At 31.1% G+C, this 15,828-nt stretch overlaps 2 protein-coding genes across 2 annotated transcripts in view; both read right to left on the minus strand.

The window, feature by feature from the left end:
• The window catches only part of LOC143053547 (uncharacterized), a 35,235-nt gene extending 19,949 nt beyond the window's left edge, over positions 1–15,286 (minus strand). Inside the window, exons 1-3 of the mRNA XM_076226349.1 lie at positions 15,140–15,286; positions 14,056–14,123; positions 12,277–12,457 (exon numbers count right to left, since the gene is read on the minus strand). Coding sequence (XP_076082464.1) covers positions 12,277–12,457; positions 14,056–14,082 — 208 coding nt within the window. The 5' untranslated portion in view covers positions 14,083–14,123; positions 15,140–15,286. The remainder of the gene's footprint in view (positions 1–12,276; positions 12,458–14,055; positions 14,124–15,139) is intronic.
• LOC143055127 (uncharacterized) lies at positions 337–11,336 on the minus strand. The gene is made up of 9 exons (XM_076228267.1): positions 10,807–11,336; positions 9,827–10,014; positions 8,849–8,915; positions 7,892–8,107; positions 7,240–7,369; positions 6,045–6,236; positions 4,135–4,305; positions 1,400–1,484; positions 337–747 (listed from the first exon to the last, which is right to left on the minus strand). Exons 1-9 carry the CDS (start codon positions 11,243–11,245, stop codon positions 337–339), a joined length of 1,899 nt encoding a protein of 632 aa, XP_076084382.1. The 5' UTR covers positions 11,246–11,336.
• Positions 15,287–15,828: the final 542 nt, after the last annotated feature.

Consider the following 15,828-nt stretch of genomic DNA (forward strand, 5'->3'; position numbering starts at 1 on the left):
GAGTAAGAATCCAGACATTTGTGGTAAACAAATGCATACAAATCATCAGATTTGATGTGGTGAGCCAATTTCATTTCATATAAACTATGCAAGGACTTAACATCCTCAATAGCATTGTGAGCCAAGTAAGTTTCTCCTAAAAAATGCTTCACAAGGGTTTCCTGTTTGAAGTTAGGAATATCTGAATTTGAAACATATTTTTTGGCAACTTTCAGAGTGTCAATAAATCCTTTAACAATAGTAGAAAATGATGTAAAAAGTTTACATTCCTTTAATTTTTCACTAATTATTGGAATGTCAAAATTGCAAATATTATGTCCAATTAGAATTGGATTGTTAAATTCTGGCTTCAATATTAATTTCAACTCGTGGAATAACATATCTCTGAAACTTTTTCCCATTTGTAAGTGCTGCTATTTGAGTGATGTCACTTTTTCTACCTAATCCGGTGGTTTCAAGGTCAAAGAAAACATAACTTTCAGTTCTATCTATTTTCAAAGGCGGTGGATTGTCAACTTCTTGGTCAGGGTCTTCTTGAATGGACAATTCCAACTGGTTTTCATAAGTTTTACCCTCTTTTACCAAATCTTTTCTGGAATTAATATTTCGCTTCCTTTTTTTCTGAATTCTGGTGATCTTGAATTCTTTTGACTGTTTTTTTATCTTTCTTTTTTCCTTTTTTTTGTCTCGAGCTGATGCAATTGACATAGTCAATTCACCAGGAGAAAGGCTGGCTGCTTCATTAACCTAAAAGATACGAAAAACTAACATGATCCATCTATTACACCAGTACACTGTCAATTTCTTGCAAAATACCACATAAATTGGGGTCAAATGCTTATTTAATTTAGAAAGATCATATCATAAGCAACAAGTGTACTAAGTTTCAAGTTGATTGCACTTCAGCTTCATCAAAAACTGCCTTGACCAAAAACTTTAACCTGAAGTGGGCCTAACAGATGCACAGACAAACGAATGGACAGACAGACAAATGAAAGAACAGAGGCACAGACCAGAAAACATTATGCCCCTCTTCTATCGTAGGTGGGGCATAAAAACTTAGCATGTTGACCTTAATTCAGCAATCTGCATAAGATCTAATAACTGACAGAGATTTCAAAATATACACTAAGTCAGATCTAATAAGTCATTGCTTGATTTATGGTTGCTTAACGTTCAGTGGCAAATATGTCATGCATGTTCAGGACGATAACAAATGAACACTGGTGGCCTCACATTCTGTAAAGTAGTTTCAGTGGATTTTATATTTATCTCCACATTCCTGGTCAACCTTCTAAAATATAAAGCTTAACACGGCCATAGTTGTGGCCTGATCACTTTTCCTAAGTCAAGCTGTCTGTGACAAAAGTTGCAGACTCGACAAAAACCAATAACTTACTTTTGACAAATAACCATATCCCTCATTTTTCTGCAGAACTGCTGCGGACAGCCTATTTTGAAGGGAACAGGATCCACCATAATGTCTGAAATAGAATGATTGATTAATTTATTTTGAAGACCATATTATTAGTTACACAGTGTGCAATTGTCCTTATAGGAGAATGTTATTGGCCCAATAAATTCAGTATTAGGACAATTGAACACTGCAATGAATTTTATCCTGCTTTTGTTATATGACATATTTAGACAATATACATGATATATGTATAGTGTCTTGAAATATGAAATTTATTTGTATGAGGCTAAAAAACGGGAAAATGCCGCATACAAATAAATTCCATATTTCAAGACACTATACGTATATTGTTTTTATACTGAAATCGAAAAAAAATATTTAAAAATGAAACAAGAGTGCACACACTGAAATGTCTCGCCTTCTTTACTAATCCTTGATACTATCTTGATAGACCTAAATATAAAGCTTTATTACAACTGTCACATAAACTCAACATTAACCAAGAAAAGGAAACATTGATCAATCAACCATGAAAATGAGGTCAAGGTCAGATGAACCATGCCAGGCAAACATGTACAGCTAACAATTCTTCAATACAACAAATATAGTTGACTTATTGCTTATAAATAAAGAAAAAATAACAGACCAAAACACACAAACACTTAAAACTTAGCAATGGACCGTGAAAATGAGGTCAAAGTCTAATAAAACCAGCGTAACCGACATAAAGATCATAAAATATGTCCATACACCAAATATAGTTGACCTAATGCATAAAGTATTAGAAAAATAGACCAAAACTAAAAAACTTAACTTTGACCACTGAACCATAAAAAATGAGGTCAAGGTCAGATGACACCTGTCAGCTAGACATGTACACCTTACAATCATTACATACACCAATTATAGTAGACCTATTGCAAATAGTATAAGAAAAACAGAACAAAACACAAGAACTTAACTATAACCACTGAACCATGAACATGAGGTCAAGGTCAGAAGACACCTGTCAGCTAGACATGTACACCTTACAATCATTCCATACACCAATTATAGTAGACCTATTGCATATAGTATAAGAAAAACAGACCAAAACACAAAAACTTAACTATAACCACTGAACCATGAAAATGAGGTCAAGGTCAGATGACACCTGCCAGTTGGACATGTACACCTTACAGTCCTTCCATACACCGAATATACTAGACCTATTGCTTATAGTATCTGAGATATGGACTTGACCACGAAAACTTAACCTTGTTCACTGATCCATGAAATGAGGTCGAAGTCAAGTGAAAACTGTCTGACAGGCATGAGGACCTTGCAAGGTACGCACATACCAAATATAGTTATCCAATTACTTATAATAAGAGAGAATTTAACATTACAAAAAATCTTAACTTTTTTTTCAAGTAGTCACTGAACCATGAAAATGAGGTCAAGGACATTGGACATGTGACTGACAGAAAGTTCGTAACATGAGGCATCTATATACAAAGTATGAAGCATCCAGGTCTTCTACCTTCTAAAATATAAAGCTTTTAAGAAGTGAGCTAACACCGCCGCCGCCTCCGTAGCCGCCGCCGCCGGATAACTATCCCTATGTCGAGCTTTCTGCAACAAAAGTTGCAGGCTCGACAAAAACTATGTAACAAAAATTGTTAAAAAAAGTGTTTGGAATTTCCCTTTTGGGGTACCATTTTGGGGTATTTCCCTAAGAGGGTAGTCCAGGCGGTAAAACATTGACATATTAAGGAATTAGAAAGGGAAAATGAACTTAATTGATAACATTTGATAATCATGGTATATAAATAACCAATTTGAAGACATAAAAGTTTAAATTCATAAAAGTTTGACCATTGTTACTTTACGTTGTGATGGTCGTGACGTGACGTTGTTGATGAAATACAATAAGGAGGCGGGGCTTATAGGTTAGTTGGGGTCATTGACGTATAAAGCTTACGTTTATACGTATAGCTTTATCTGTATAGTAAAATAGCTGATTGCAGTATAATATCATATTCAAATTCCATATTAGGACAATATCAGCAAAATATATTTCAGATATTGAAACTAAAACTGTAAAAAAATAAAAATATTAGGACTATAAAGCATCTCAATTTTTTTTTTATTTGGTCAATGGTATAAGGGAGATAACTCCAATTGATGTAATTTGAAAATGTACTGAAATTTATTAGAACAATATCAACCAATCAAATTGCGAGAAATTACTCTAAATCAGGATAATGTTTTCGTGGTTATACCTTATACTTTATATTGATTAATATAAATTAAAAACAAATTAATTATGAATGCAATAACTTATATATATGATCATGAATATTCGTAAAGAGTACACACAAGCTGTAAATTACTTAACATTATAAAGTATGTACAGAAGTCAAACTATAACTATGAGTCGATTCAAACACTAAAGAAAATATTCTGTCCCACATTAAACCAAGAACATTTGTAAGTTCAATTATCTCCCTTGAAATATTTCAGACATAGATTATACTTAGTCATATTCATATCATAGTCCATATGTGTAAAGTTTCATCAGTATCAGTCCATTTGTTCAGAATAAGTTGCTCTTCGAAGACATATGGACAAACAGACATAAGGTGATATATTTTTTGTTGGGGATTTTACAACAAAATGAAAAGACCCAATTTGCATGTCATGCATTAGCTCTTTGTGAATACTGTTGTAGATACCTTGCTTTAGGTGCCTTTACTGATACAAGTTGATTAAAACTTTCATTGGCTTGTGTTGATCCTAAATCAGTTATGGATTCACTCCTACTTATCATCTTTCTGACTAAGCTGTTTAACTCCTCCTTTAATCCATCAGATGTCAGTGGTTTCCCGTTTGGCAGACTTTTGTACCTAAATTCAAATAAAAAATCAATACTGCAAGTATGACAATTAGTTTATGTAGAGTTTAAAAGTGGCTCTAAAGAGCCTGTGTTGCTCACCTTGGTCCAATGTGCATAATCAACAAAGGACATTCCTAAAACTTTTAAAACAATATATGAAAAAATTTCTGTTTTGTTGATATTTATTAATGATTGTTTAGTCTATTTAGTTTCTCTCTATCTTTCATAGTATATTAACCATATTTGACTTGTTATTTGACTGGCTCATCATTTTTTTTTTAAATTCAGATATCTATTTCTATTATAATTTATCATTATTTTCAGCAAATGCAAAAATGGAAAAATGGTCCCTATGGGCAATAACCTTAAATAGAAGATGTCAAACTATTTCCTTCATTGCCTCATATTAGATCTTGTATTGCTGATAATCCTCAATAATATTATAGGGTTAGTTGCATGAATATTGGAGAATATTGTCCCGAGTAGAATTTTATGTTGCACAAGCTTGCAAGTGTAATATATGTTCTATGAGGGACAATATTCCCCAATATTCATGCAATTACCCTTTTATTGTATCATTGTATAGCAATATAATATTTGAAAGTAAAATTTGGTTTAAACTAAGATTTTGTTGTTGATGACGTCATTATTTTTTGAAGATTTATTGCACTAGTGCTATATTGTAATTTATCATATACTTAGACTAAATAACATATGATTTTTACTGTATGATAATAGCATTAAATGAACGTAAATTCCATATTTTTTTAATTGGTGCTTAGCGGGCTGATATGAAAAGTTTATCACATGCTTCGATTGTTATCACATGCTTTTCCGTAACGTTATCGCATGGCATTCCGGTGATACTTGGCAAATTCCACAAAATACACCTCAAATGCTACGTATTCAATGAAAAACATTACAAAGTAGTGTACAAATCAATGATTTGGATATTAGAAAGTTAATTGTGTAAAATAATAATAAAAAAATAGATAAATAAAATACAAACAAACAAACAAATTATTAGTAAATGCATTTTTAAAGTTTTAAACAATATAATTTTAAAATTACTTTTAAAAAATTGATTTGCCAACATGTTTATTATGTATATTTTTGTTGATTCGTCCATATTAAAATATTTTTCTTCTCTGTTTAGTCATATGATAGAAAGATTTCATATCGAATGTACTAAATTTGGGGTTCGTGAACTTTTCACTCTTTGAACTCCTATTTGGGAACCACGTTAAAGGATCAATATATAATTCTTTTTTTTTCTCCACTGTTGAAGCATATGCGGCTCTTGTGCTGATATTGAACCTTGGGCTGATAATACATGTGATATGAAAAAAGCCATGTAATAAACTGATATTATTGCATGCTATACTTTTGGTTACTTTCTGTGGGAAATATTATATAGCTATGCACTATGCAATAATGTAGGGTTATTGCATGAATATTGGGGAATATTGTCCCGAGTAGAATTTTATATTGCACGAGCTTGCGAGTGCAATATTGGTTCTACGAGGGACAATGTTTCACAATATTCATGCAATAACCCTTTTATTGTATAGCAATATAATATTTGAAAATTAAAATTGGTTTAAACTAATATTTTGTCGTTGATGACGTTATGAATTTTTAAGATTTATTGCACTAGTGCAATAATGGAATTTATTGCACGCTAACTTTTGGTTACTTTCTGTGGGAAATATTATATTGCTATACAATAAAATGAGTTATTGTGCTTACTTGAAATTTTCAGGATTTGTGTTATATGTACACCAGTCAACATCTTCACATTTTTCATGACTACCAAATACATGTGGCACAATTCTTTCCAGATTACATTTGATGTCATCTTCTGTCTCTCCACCTTTTATTGCATACATAAAACATCTCAAAATGTACTGCCTGGTTTCATCTTTCTGTAACTCCCTGTAACTGCAATATAAATTATTAAATAAATGTGCATGCATAGAACATTAAACTGCAATTGCAAGTTGCAAAAACTCTTTAAAAATTATGCATATCAATGAAAATAATGTAAGTATAATAAAAAGGGGCATTTTTAAAGCTCAAAATGTCAAAGTCTGGATGTTGGAATATATAAATTTTTATCAAAGAAGCCCAAGAATTAAATTTTTTATTGAATAACAAAAAATCAATTTTGGACCTTTTGGACTTCAATGTGGACCAGTTAGACAACAAAATATAAATAATCTAAATCCATGGTTAGATTCAGCATATTAAAGAACCCCATTTATTCAATTTCTGTTTCATTTTGGACCCCAATTTGGTGCATCTTAAAAACAGGGACCATAATTAAAAATTTATTGACATGTTCAGATTCAGCATATATAAAAGTACATGTATCCCTAGAATCAAAACTTCCAAAATCAATGCCAACCATCCTTTTGTTGTCATTAATCTTGTTTGCAATATCTGATAGATTTCTATTCACTTATAAATACTAAAATTATTGTGCAAAAACCAAATATGTTCAGACGACTACAACAACTTAAGGTGGTACCCAACACTTTCACTAAAATTAATTTGGCTCTTTTAATTTTCATAAAATTTTGACAAAGTATTTACGGCCCTTTGACAAAAATATAATTTTTTTTTTAAATTTGAACCAACCATTTTATCATAAAAAATACACTGGTTATATAGCAGTTTGACAAACACTAATCTTGATCAATGATATATCCTTTCCAACACAACGTAATTAAAACGTTCAGCTGATTTTACAGAGTTGTCTCCCTGTAGTATCAGGTACCACCTTAATATCAAATACGCTTATCTCGCCAAAAAATGTTTTTGCGGTCACATAAAAATCTAAATTTGTACATACAAAACTTTTTTTTAAACCACATGTCTGTATTTTTAAAGGTTTGTTCTTTGTTGTTTTTTTCCAAAATTATTGATTAACAGAAGTATATACCTTTTAGAAATATTATGCAAGCTTGTAGATATTCCCTTTTTGACATGGTTCTGGTCGTCCTTTTTTGAAATGTTGTCAAACTCAACTTGTAGTCTTGCTGTTGTTGATGCATCATTATCTGCATGCACAACTGAAACAGAACTTGAGAATATACATAAAGGACTAAAATTTAGGACCAGAAAAAAATTGGCAATTGAAATTTTCATTAAACATGACAAACATACCATATGGGCTTTACTCATTGTTGAAGGCCGTACCGTGGCCTATAGTTGTTAATGTTTGTGTCATTTTGGTCTTTTTGTGGGTCATTTGCAATCATACCACATCTTCTTCATGGTTCATGGTTCATTCTGACCTAACTTAATGTTGAATTTGTATAAAACATTCAATAGAACACCATTTCCTAACACACATAGACTTAGGAAATCTAGAGATGATCTTATGTAATTGCAACTGCATATTATAATAATAGTTGATGTAGTTTTTGATTGACCTAGAAATGACCTACTGGAACATGCTTAAGTTAGCTTATCAAAGATGTGAACCTGAATGGCATTGTCAAAATCACAAAGGCAACACTTTAGTGTAACACCTTTTGGCTTCATCATATAACAGAACTGTAATGATGCTTTATTGTAAAGATATTATTAACCTTTGATTTCACATCCATCATCTTTCAACCTGTGAGCCATTGTAACAGCCATGTCCGCCTCCATAGCTTTACTTGGTCCATGCCAATTCAAATGGCAGTCATGGTCTGGAACAGTTTCTTTCCTGGATTGGTGGTACTCACAGGTCTTACATGCTTTACTACGTAATTCAAAAGACAGTACTTTCCCAGATTCTTTTCCAATGAAGGTTGAGTGTCCTGTAGAAAGTTTAAATGTAATTATTATCCCGTACAGAAATTGCTAACAAAAGCACATGAGTTTCACATGTGAAGCACATGAGATGCACGTAAGAATTGTATGCAAATAAGTTTGCTCACATGTGCAGTTAGATAGTTTATATGTGCACAAAAAAATTCCAGATAAGACTTTTTCAACTGATTATTATAGTTCATTCTTATGTTGTACTGTAATACCACTGTTCCAGGTTAGGGGAGGGTCAGGATCCTGATAACACGTTTAACCCACCACATTATGTATGTATCATGTCTGCCCAAGCCTGTAATTCAGTGGTTATCATTGCTTATGTGTTACATATTTGTTTTTCATTCATTTTTTTAAATGAATAAGGCCGTTATTTTATTAGTTTGATTTTTTTTACATTGTCATTTCAGGGCATTTTAGAACTGACTTAATAATGCGGTATAAGCTTTACTCATTGTTGAAGGCTGTATGGTGACCAATAGATGTTAATTTCTATTTTATTTTGGTCTGTTATGGAGAGTTGTCTAATTGGCAATCATACCACATCTTCCTATAGATTTTCTCAAACTCATTGCATTAATAAATCAGACATAACATATATAGTAACAAAAAAAACACCATATTTAATTACTTTGTTTTGTTTCAATAAACTGGAGGTTTAAGAGTAAATTATTGCTTGATTGCTTTGATTTATTAAGTTTGGTTTCAACTGGTTTTACTGAAAACATCATTCTTACCAGTATTACTATTGTAATTCCACCCAGAGCCTCTCTTCTGCCAACCACCATCAAAACTAGCTTCAACCTATCAAAATATAATTTTATTTCTAGTATTATATATATATATATATATTATATCTGCCTGCATGTAAATATAATTTGAAAGAAAGTGTATCTATAGACAGACTGTAAGTCAGGTTAAATTTAATGACCATTTTATTCTTTTTATTCTTGTATAAAACATTCAATAGAACACCATTTCCTAACACACATAGACATAGGAAATCTAGAGATGATCTTATGTAATTGCAACTGCATATTATAATAATAGTTGATGTAGTTTGATGTAGTTTTTTTGTGCACATATAAATATTTTTTTGTGCACATATAAATATTTTATTCTTCCTAATTTTTTAAAAATTAATTGGTAGAAAGTTTTTTTTAATGTAAAATGTTTCATTTATATAGTTATAGGAAGATGTGGTATGAGTGCCAATGAGACTTGTAACTCTCCATCCAAACAAAGATTTATAAAAGTTTTTAAAAAAAATATACATGTATATATGAATCAATATACATGTATATGGTATATATTGGATATTTGTAGAAATAAAATATCTTAATTAAAAAGAGTAATTAAAATCAATTTTATAGTCTATATAAACTATATATATTAGAACAGGAACATCAAATCAGGTATATAAGTGCATATCATAAAGGAATTCTGACTTATTTTCATAAAGTGTCCATATTTTATACCCTTTGGTCTATAGTTTTGCAGTCAATATATATATATATTATATAGTAAGCTAACATGCATGAAACCTGACTGAAAACAGTTGTTAAAAGTTTGATCTTCTGTTATGCTGTAAAACAATGGTTTGGATTGGCAGAAAATACATTAAACCCCAAAAATGATGTTACACACCATGTTTCATTAAAATAAAAATTGTTTTTCTTCATTTCAAGACATAAATTTATATTTATTAAACTTACATTATTATTGGTACTCTGTGCTTTTTCTTCTTCCTGTGCAGTTCTGCATGATGTGTTTGCAACTTCCCCAATCTGCTTACTTAACTCCTTCTCCTTCTTCCTCAGAGTGTTTTCACTGATAGATGGCAAATTACATTCAGCTAGAAAGTTTTGTAGATGGGTAGGCCCTATTCCTGCATGTATCATTCCTGAAACACATAAAGATAGTAAGAACAAAGATATATTAAAAATGCATGTAATTTTCTCTAACCAAAGTTTTAGGTTAAGGTATGAGACATTTTTGAAGGTTTTTGAATATATTATAAATAGTCATTTGGTGATTAATATACTTTTTGCACTGGATTTTTCATAAGGACAATTTAAGAAAAGAATAAGGTTGTCTGCATATGCATGGTGTATACATTATTGTACATTTAGTTTCTGCTTTAATGATTGCATTGTGGTATTGTATAAATCATTTGTATCCATGGCTAATGTTTGAAAAGAAATACATTTTCATTTACCAAACCAAAGACATATTTTCTTAGTAAACCATGATTTAAAAATGTAATAAAAAAATATAGGGGGCCTGGTCCCTCCTATTATATAATAAAAAAAATGATGCATTCTTTAAAGAGATCACTGTAGCATAACTGGAACACATGCCTCCTCTTACTGGAGCCTTAAGGGGGTGGGGTGGGGGAGGGCTTATAAAATTTTGCATGGTTTTAATTTGCATTTAATTGCAAGCTTTAACATGTTTAAGCAGGGAGGGGAATATACAACTTACAAGTACAATACATGAGTCTACAATAGAAAAGAATATTTTTATTTCCCAAATTACAGGGCCCATAAAGGGCATTGAATCAGATACTATGTATCTTAAATCTGTGTGAAGTACAAAGGGACTCTCTATTACTAGCTACATTTATGGAAGATTCTAGCTAAACTTGATTAGGTTTTTTATGCTAAAAATTGTATTTTTCTTAATGTAAACCTACCTAATACTGCTTTTGTGTTGATGTCATAACTGCCTGTTGGTCCTCTTTTTCCTGTCTGGACATCAGTGACTGTTGCACAAAGATCACATCGAATCATGATAATTCCACTTAAGCCAAACAGCTTTTCTCCTACTGTATTTGACAGGTGAAGAGGGGACTTGCAGATACAGCAATACATTCCCACTGCGAGGAGATCTAATTCAACTATCCTCCTCCCCAAACCCCAAGACTGTTGTTTCCCATAAAGTGGGTCAGTGATTTCAGCCTCTGCTGATATATCTGTGTGGTTATGAAAGTAGTTGGAGTGGTCATTGAATACTCCAACTACCTCAGGGTCCTTCTGCTTTAATTCATTTGACCATTTAAAAAAATTTGACCTCTTATTCTTTTTTACACTAGCTTTACCAAATTTGCCTGTTACATCTCTTTCCTGGTTCATTTAAGCAAAAATTTGAAACTATATATAGATTGGAATAGAACAACAATAGCCTGATCGTCTGCTCTTAGCAACAAGTAAACATTCTGATCTGTATCTTTAAAAGTCTTGCATATTGCATGTTATTTTAAAACGCTGCAATGAATTAGACCAAAGCACAAGAGTTATCTTTCTTAGGTGTTCTGTACCCCCTTAATTATCTTGATGCTTTTTCTTAATTATTTATCAATTTTGCCAAATATGCATCTAGAAAATATCTTGGTCAATTTTTATTTCATGTACATATGTATGCTAGTTGTTCATGTAAAAACCCATATTATCTAAATAATAACTTACTACTTTGTACAATGGATTAACATATGTGTCCACTTGTTCACAACATTTTGAATTTTTGAAATACTAAGGCTTTTCTACCTCAGGCATAGATTACCTTAGCTGTATTTGGCAAAACTTTTAGGAATTTTTATCCTCAATGCTCTTCAATTTCGTACTTTATTTGGCCTTTTCAACTTTTTTGGATTCGAGCGTCACTGATGAGTCTTTTGTAGACGAAACGCGCGTCTGGCGTATATACAAAATTTAGTCCTGGTATCTATGCTGAGTTTATTTCATATACAGATATCATTATTGAAAAGCAATATCACAATACAAACATCACGAACATTTGAGATTAACTATCAGTGCAAATATGTGTATTTCTTTGCATTCAATATGAGATATTTTTTTTACCTCAAAAACACATTATCGCACGGATATATCAACAAAGTAATAAGGTAATATTTCTTGTTTACATTTAGATTGTAAGTTGATTGAAAATGTCAGAGGGCGATTATTCAGAACTATATTCTTCGATCTTTGTTAAAATTTTATTGTTTAAAATACCATTAACCAGATACTTCTGAAAGTTTATAAAAGTTGTTAAATTATCTTATTTTTAGGAAATTGCCCGAAATATTGGCTATGTAAATACCTAGCATATTGGAATTCAAAGATCATCCATGTGAAAGTAAAATGGATAGTTTTCGATAGTTTACCTGGAGGCAAGTCATCAGGTTTGAAACATTTCTCTCTCCAACTCTTTGTAATAGTATCATATAAACAATGATAAAAATCGTTTCTTTCACAAATATCCTTCGCTCTCTGTATCCAATGAGATCGATGGGAACATTTTAGATCAAACACCAGCAGTGAATTAGGAACAACGAGGACTAGATACTGTAATTTGTAATTAATTGTAATTAATTCTTTGATTCCATTAAAAATGACTCATATATAGTTATACTTTTTAAACAGGTTTAACAAGGTTACTTTAATGTTTTCGCTCAGACTAAGATAAGCAACAGAACGTATGATTTAAAGTTATATCACTTAAACAGACCATATACGTACAATGTTGCATTTACTTGCTAGAACTTAGTACTTAAGTTAGTGAATGAATAATAGTTTATTTGATTAGAAGTCAACATAAAAAGTAAGACGAAAGCAAGGGTGTTTCATCTTGTTGAAGTCTGTTGATGAGCTTTACCAACAATACTTTCCGTTTTGAATTTTCCTCGGAGTTTAATATTTTTGTGATTAGACATTTTGTAACTTATCAAATCTAAAATGTCTAGAATATAATTCTAAAATACAGAAGATACAAACAAAATCATAAGTATGATGTGAGTTATTCATAAATTTCCGCATGAGAAGATATGACTTTAATATTATTTTCATTTGTTGGTTAAAAGACAGGTGTTCGGAAGAGTTTGCTCACGTAAGAGAATCGGTGTTTGTGTCCGTGGTCAGTTACAACCCGTTAATTAAATGCTCTGATTTAATATCAGAAATGTACGTTATCAATCCTTTAAATTTTAGAAATATATTGATAGCTACTTTATTGATAGCATGCATTAGATATATATATATTGAGTGCACAAAAGTGAAAAACAAAGAAACACAGAAAACAATAGTTGTAATCTAGAAACAGTGTCGGAAAGTACCTTTATTCTTGTTTTTATCAAATTTCCGAATTACTATTTGATACGATATGCTATTTCTATTCTAAATCGATTCGTTCTTTTCAAGGTCAGTTGGTATTTTTTTTTATCATTTACGTTTGGTTAGTTTCTCAGTTGTTCATATGTCAACATTTAGCTAAACGTTGTTTTTCGTAGTTGTTATAAAAATATATAAATTTTATATAGATTCTGCCATTAAACTTCGTTCATCGTTCATTACGATATGGCTTTACTCTCGACAGTTTTTTTTCTCACATATCTAAAACGGCAATTCGCACGTTCAAATGAACAGTTAACCTTTTCGAAAGGAAAAATATTGTCTTACACTCGGCTTACATTTGTCAGAGTTTGTAAACATACATGTTTTGAATTCATTTTTACTGGACTATAATTTGAGTTATTTGGTCAAGTTGATGTCTACTTGACAAATGACCCGTTTCCATTCAAAATGTTATAAAAGTAATGTGTATTCTGAATAAATAAAAAACCGGCCAGAACCAAGACATGGTATATTCGAGATGTTATCAATTCGTTTGATGTGTTTGAGCTTTTGATTTTGCCATTTGCTGAAGGACGTTTCATTTTTCCATTCAGTGTTCGGTATATGTGTTATTTAATTTTGTCTATATAAAGTATTTCATGAGTTAATTTAGTTGAATATAAAGTTAGAATTAGGAGACACTAGGCCATAATTTATTAAAATAATGCAACGACATTTCGTTTCTTGGCTTTTCTTTCGGTTCCTGTTGTTTGGTTTGCAAATGTACAATTCTAGTAAGAAATACACGAGCATATTATAGAAAATGTACTTACTACAAATACTGATGCAAATAGGTTCATCTTAAATCGTTCCTCCAAATTATAACCGTTTCTAATGCAATCTGAAATTAGTATCAGTTATAAATATAAGGAAGATATAACTTCGTTTAATATCATTTAGACTAGTGATTTTCAGGAACATGAATATCTTTAAATGCAAAATGATCAAAAATTTAATCATTTACTTACTAAATTATCAGTTACAATATTGACCATCTTTTAGGCATATGAATAACTGAGACCAGTTACTCCACAATCTAACTTCATTGAAACAAATACTGGCACTATATAAAATATATGCATCTGAGACGCTTTTCTGGATTGACATTGATAAGGAGTCGCAATGTCAAAATTATAAACATTATTTTGAAATAATTTTAACGTTAATTACCGATTAAAGTCTCGATGCCTTATTTGTTTTTTTTTCATTTTGTTTTTTCCCCGTTTTTCAATACTCATGATTTGATAATTTTAATGAAACACAGTTGAAATTGAGCAATTTTTGACATTATGTGCAATACAGTTTCTGTCAGATTTTCTCTACATTTTAGTGTTTTCGAGTTAAAAGGCAAAGACAAGCGTTGTATCTTCACTTTCTTAATTTTGCCATGGTTCCTTAATGGTTGGTTGCTTTTGATGTAAACTCCATTATCTCTTGGACTAACTGATCTTAAAAAGAACATGTTCATATCTTATGTTCTCATGCGAGAAAAATTAAAATCACAAAAATACTGAACTCATAAATTTAAAAAGTGAAAATAAAAAAAAGGACAGTCCCCTATTAAATGGCAAAATATCAAATTTCAAACACATTTAACGAATGGATAACAACTGTCATATTCATGACTTGGTACAGCCATTTTCTTATGTAGAAATAGCGGATTAAACCAGGTTTTATAGCTAGGTAAACCTCTCACTCGTATGACAATCGCATAAATTCGATTATATTGACTCAGATATGTGAACAAATCAAACAGGCATAATAGGTAAAAATGTCAAAATATGGGTACAGCAGTCAACATTGTGTTATTAGCTTAATCATAATAAAAAAAAAATGAATATATTAACAAACATTTACCTATAGTGCCGTTTTGGTTTGTTCACTTATTGTTGTGAACATAATAGAATGTAATGCGACTGTCATACTGTTTGACTGTCCCTCTGGTATCTTTCAACCCTCTTTCGTACATAAATAAAGGCAACAGTAGTATACCGCTGTTCAAATCTCGTAAATCTATGGACAAAAACAAATTCTGGGTAACAAACTAAAACTCAGGGAAATGCATTAAATATAAGAGAATAACAACGAAACAACATTAAAATGTAGCATACACACGGACTAAGCATTAGACAAAATACAATTGTTCATTCAAATATACGACATACCGAGATACATGATACATCATGACAAGAAATCCCATCGTGTTCTGGGTGCAGGCGGGAATTTTTATTAGAAAAAAAGTTCATCCAAAGTGATCGATATAAGTGATCAGATAATCCACAGTCTTTAAAAAAAAAAAAAAAATTGCGCAAAACTTTCAAATTACGTTTAAAAAAATAATAACCTTTCGTTTTAATTAAACGATGGACTCATCTTATAATCAGAACAGACGGGTCTTAATCAGATATTTAGCAAGATGGGATCTTGAGAAGAATTTAAATTCGTTTTGTCTTCGGTTGTTAAATCATTGCCGTTTATCTCAGTTTTCGTTTTAACATTTACTTTAAGAGCCAAGCTTCTAGAAGACGATGAAAATTAGTTTTAAT

The sequence above is a fragment of the Mytilus galloprovincialis genome, chromosome 12 (assembly GCF_965363235.1).
Source record: "Mytilus galloprovincialis chromosome 12, xbMytGall1.hap1.1, whole genome shotgun sequence".
Lineage (NCBI taxonomy): Eukaryota > Metazoa > Mollusca > Bivalvia > Mytilida > Mytilidae > Mytilus > Mytilus galloprovincialis.